Below are 3,758 nucleotides of genomic sequence, written 5' to 3' on the forward strand. Positions count from 1 at the left end.
GGGGACACTGGGGGCTCTGTGTGTGGGGTGCACTGGGGACAGTGGGGGGACACTGGGAGCTCTGTGTGGGATGTACCGGGGGCACCGGGGGCTCTGTGTGGGGTGTACTGGGGACACTGGGGGCTCTGTGTGTGGGGTGTACCGGGGGCTCTGTGTGGGGTGTACCCGGGACACTGGGGGTCAGTTTGCAGCTGTGCTCCCCACACCATGTCCAGAGAAGGGACAGGACTCACAGCGCTCCCTGCCCCCACGCTCTCCACCCCGCAGGAGCCTGTGCGGGCAGCACCCAGCGTCCAGCGCCGTGCTGACCCTTCCAGCTGCAGAGCCAGACCCAGAGAAGCACAGACACAAACAGGGGCAGGACAGCAGGATCTGGGCCTGCAGTTTTATTGAATCCAGAGTCCCTGAGGCTCCCACGGCGCGGGCACACGGGGGTCTCATTCATCCGTGGGGTTCTTGTCGGTGTCGATGGACATGCAGTTGTACACGGCGTAGCGCAGCATCTCCTCGCAGATCTTGGCCCTGGCAGGGGGAATGCCAGGTCACAGCCATGATGGCCACAGAAAACCTCAGGCTTCCCTCCCCACGCCTGCCTGGACATGCCCCAGGGGAAGGCCTGGGGAGTCTTGATGGGAACCCCAGCACCAGCTCCAGGGAGTGGGGAGCATCCCTATCCCCAGCTCAACTCACGTGGAATAGTTGGGCAAGTAGAAGCTGCAGGCGCATGTGGAGGACTGTGGCATCACGTCCCACGCATCCGAGCTTGGGAGAAAGGAGAGTCAGACCCCAGCACAGCAACCTGACATCATGTGGGGACCCCAGCATGGCACAGGGACCCCAGCCAGGACGGACTCACTTCGACCTTTCCGGGTAGACATTGATCTGAACTGGGAGGCGGCTCCGGCCGGTGGCAAACTTGAGGAAATGGCTGAGATCCTCTGAGGGGAAGGACAGAGCACAGCTCTCAGGGACAGGGCTGTCCCAGCAAGATCTGCCTTGCAGAATCAGCCCAGGAGCATGGGGCAAAGCTAAGGATCCTTTCGGAACGCCAGGAAGGGCTGGCTGGGATGGCCCCAGCAGCTTCCCAGGGAAGCACCTGGTGAGCACCCCTGGGGCACAGGGCAGGGGGTGCCCCCTACCCTACCCTGTCCCACTGCACATGAAGAGCGTGTAAAGGCTTGGGGTCACTCACCACTGGTGAAGTTGTTGAGTGCCTCCAAGAAATACTTGATACGGGTATCATCAGGGGGGAAGTCATCAAATTTGACTGCAACAAAGAATGTGCAATGAATTAATTAGAAACTGCCAGCAAAGAAAAGGAAAGGAGGAGACTCTCTGCTTCTCAGTGAGCCTATGAGAGCCCGTGGCACCCCTGAGTGGGACCAGCACCTTGTGTCATGGTGGGTAGAGAAACAGAGGTCCTAGTTTGCAGAGTGGCCACTCAACTCTGCCCATAGCAGCTAAGGACCAGATGGACCAGAGTGGGGTTTGCTGCTAAACCTGAAGCATCCAGGGACCCTCTACCTAATCCTCCCCCAGGCTCTCAGGCACCCCATGACCAGGATGCATGTGCAGGACAAGCATTATCAAGGGGATCCCCTGCCCTTGTGGAGGGCAGGGAGCAGCTCTGGGCTGGCCCTGTGACTTACTGAACTTCTGCAGCTCAGCCACTGTGATCTCCGAGTCCCCACAGATCCTCTTCTCCATCTGCTGCCAGGTGAGCAGGTCCAGCACGGGCTGGGGCACCACACGGAGCAGCCCAGCACGTATGGCTGCAATCTGTGCGGACACAGGATGGGTTCCATGTCACCACAGTGGGTCTGAGCCCCAGGCAAGCCACCTAGGGCTCTGGGGACAGCAAACACAGGACCCCAGAAGGGATTCACCAGGGCACACAGACATCCTGGGCATGGGATGCACAAAGAAACCACCCAGCTGGAGCTGGCAACCACCAGTCCTGCAAGTACCAGGACATCTTGCCACAGGAGCAGGGTCCCCTTGCAGCCCTGTCAGCCCTGGGGGACAGTGTCACCTGCTCCTTGCTCTCCTCCAGCCGAGCCTTTTGCACCAGGCGGATGAACTCCCTGCGGTCCTCGTAGCGCACAGCGGTGTTGCTGCCGTTGGGGATCAGCTCCACCATGCGCTGGTCGCTCAGCACTGTGGTGTAGGTCAGCTCTCTGCCAAACATGAACTCAAAGCCTTCCTTGTCCACCCTCTCCAGCACCTCCAGCAGCTTCACCTGCAATCCAAATGAGCAATAGCCACCACAGTGGAGCCAGAGCAGCCATGAGAGAGCACAGCGCTGCTCTGCCAGCACCCGGCCCTGCTCACCAACTCTGAGTCCACAGTGGCAAAGTCCTTGCTCCAGCTGACCTCCTCCCCTGCCAGCTGCTTCCACACCAGTGCTGGCAAAGACAGGATCTGCCAAAAGGAGTGGACACAAGCATTCTCCTGTCTCTTCACTCATGGGCAGCCCCTCTGCCCAAGATAGTCTGGCCCCTGCCAAGCCCCCTCACTGGCCAGGAAGGCTCTGCTGTGCTCACCAGAAACTCCTTGCTCCTCAGGGCTGCTCCCATCAGCTGTCCGATCCACTCATACTTGGGGAAGTCCTTGCAGGAGGGGTTGGGGACATACCTGTCCCTGGTGTCACTGCTGCTGTTAGCCTGTGTGAGAGACTCTTAGGACACAGAGATGTGACAAGCCCAGCATGGTCTCTCCTGCAGCCTCCCCCACATTCACCCCTCCACCTGCCCCTCGTGCCCTTTACGCCCCTCCAGGAGATCTCCACCACCCAGGCACAAGCACAGCTGCCCCAGCCAATGGCCCTGCAAGCATTAAGGTAGGGCTAACACCCCAAGCTCTGCTGACTGACTCCCCTGGCCTGGACAGGCAGACTGTGGGATGCCAAACCTGATTGGAGGTGCGCACAAAGAACGGCAGGGGCACCGGCACATCGCTGGAGCTGGGACACAGCTCCTCTGACACATCTGTCAGGCTGTCCCGAAAGCCACCACCTGCAGGGCGGGCAGAGGATGCTCAGTGCCTGACACACCAGGGCCAGACACTGAGCCACAGTATCTGGCCAAGCTGCTCCCCTCCCTGGGGCAGCAGCAGCAGCACTGGTGGGGTAGGGGACATACAGGAATGATCTCATGTTTGCAGAGCAGGGGGCTGCCGCTCCCAGAGCAGCTGGGACAGCGTAGACACCCACTGAGCTGCACCCCAACACACGAGACACCAGGGGAGAGCTCTCACCACTGTCAATGATGCCCTCAGTGACGAAATCGCACTCCCACCACTGGCTGTAGGTCAGGGGCCACCTGTGGGGAAGCAACAGCCACATGCACATCCCTCCTCTGAGCATACCAGCAGCACCTGGAATCCCCTTGCACCCTGCTCTACGGAAGTGACACCCCACAAATATGACACTGAAAACCTACCTGTAGTCCAGGGGCTGATTGTTCTTGGAAGAGCTGAGGCCTTCATACAGCTGGAGAGTAGCAGAGCAGAAAGGGGATGAGATGGAGGCAAGACACCTGCTGAAGTGACAGGTACCTGGCACAGGGCATGGTGAGGCCATACCTGGGTGAAGACGGCGTTCCTGCAGCTGGGGTCCAGCGCGGGGTTGGCACGGTGCTCCCGGGCCAGGAGCCGGTTGATGTAGAGCTTTGGCAGGCTGTCAGGAGCAGAGCTCTCTGAGGACTGCAGACAGTGGGCAATGAGGGCTTCACTCTGCTTGGACAGCAGCAGGAAAGGCT

General features: G+C 60.0%; 1 protein-coding gene across 1 annotated transcript in view; it reads right to left on the minus strand.

The window, feature by feature from the left end:
- Nucleotides 1–356: 356 nt before the first annotated feature.
- The window catches only part of LOC102044637 (E3 ubiquitin-protein ligase HECTD3-like), a 9,011-nt gene continuing 5,609 nt past the window's right edge, over nt 357–3,758 (minus strand). The window contains exons 13-24 of the mRNA XM_031058670.1: nt 3,583–3,756; nt 3,441–3,490; nt 3,256–3,320; nt 2,911–3,014; nt 2,544–2,663; nt 2,332–2,421; nt 2,033–2,239; nt 1,650–1,779; nt 1,193–1,267; nt 857–938; nt 691–762; nt 357–522 (exon numbers count right to left, since the gene is read on the minus strand). Of these exons, the coding sequence (XP_030914530.1) occupies nt 438–522; nt 691–762; nt 857–938; nt 1,193–1,267; nt 1,650–1,779; nt 2,033–2,239; nt 2,332–2,421; nt 2,544–2,663; nt 2,911–3,014; nt 3,256–3,320; nt 3,441–3,490; nt 3,583–3,756 (1,254 nt within the window). The 3' untranslated portion in view covers nt 357–437. The remainder of the gene's footprint in view (nt 523–690; nt 763–856; nt 939–1,192; nt 1,268–1,649; nt 1,780–2,032; nt 2,240–2,331; nt 2,422–2,543; nt 2,664–2,910; nt 3,015–3,255; nt 3,321–3,440; nt 3,491–3,582; nt 3,757–3,758) is intronic.

The sequence above is a fragment of the Geospiza fortis genome, unplaced genomic scaffold (assembly GCF_000277835.1).
Source record: "Geospiza fortis unplaced genomic scaffold, GeoFor_1.0 scaffold333, whole genome shotgun sequence".
In the NCBI taxonomy this organism is placed as follows: Eukaryota; Metazoa; Chordata; class Aves; order Passeriformes; family Thraupidae; genus Geospiza; species Geospiza fortis.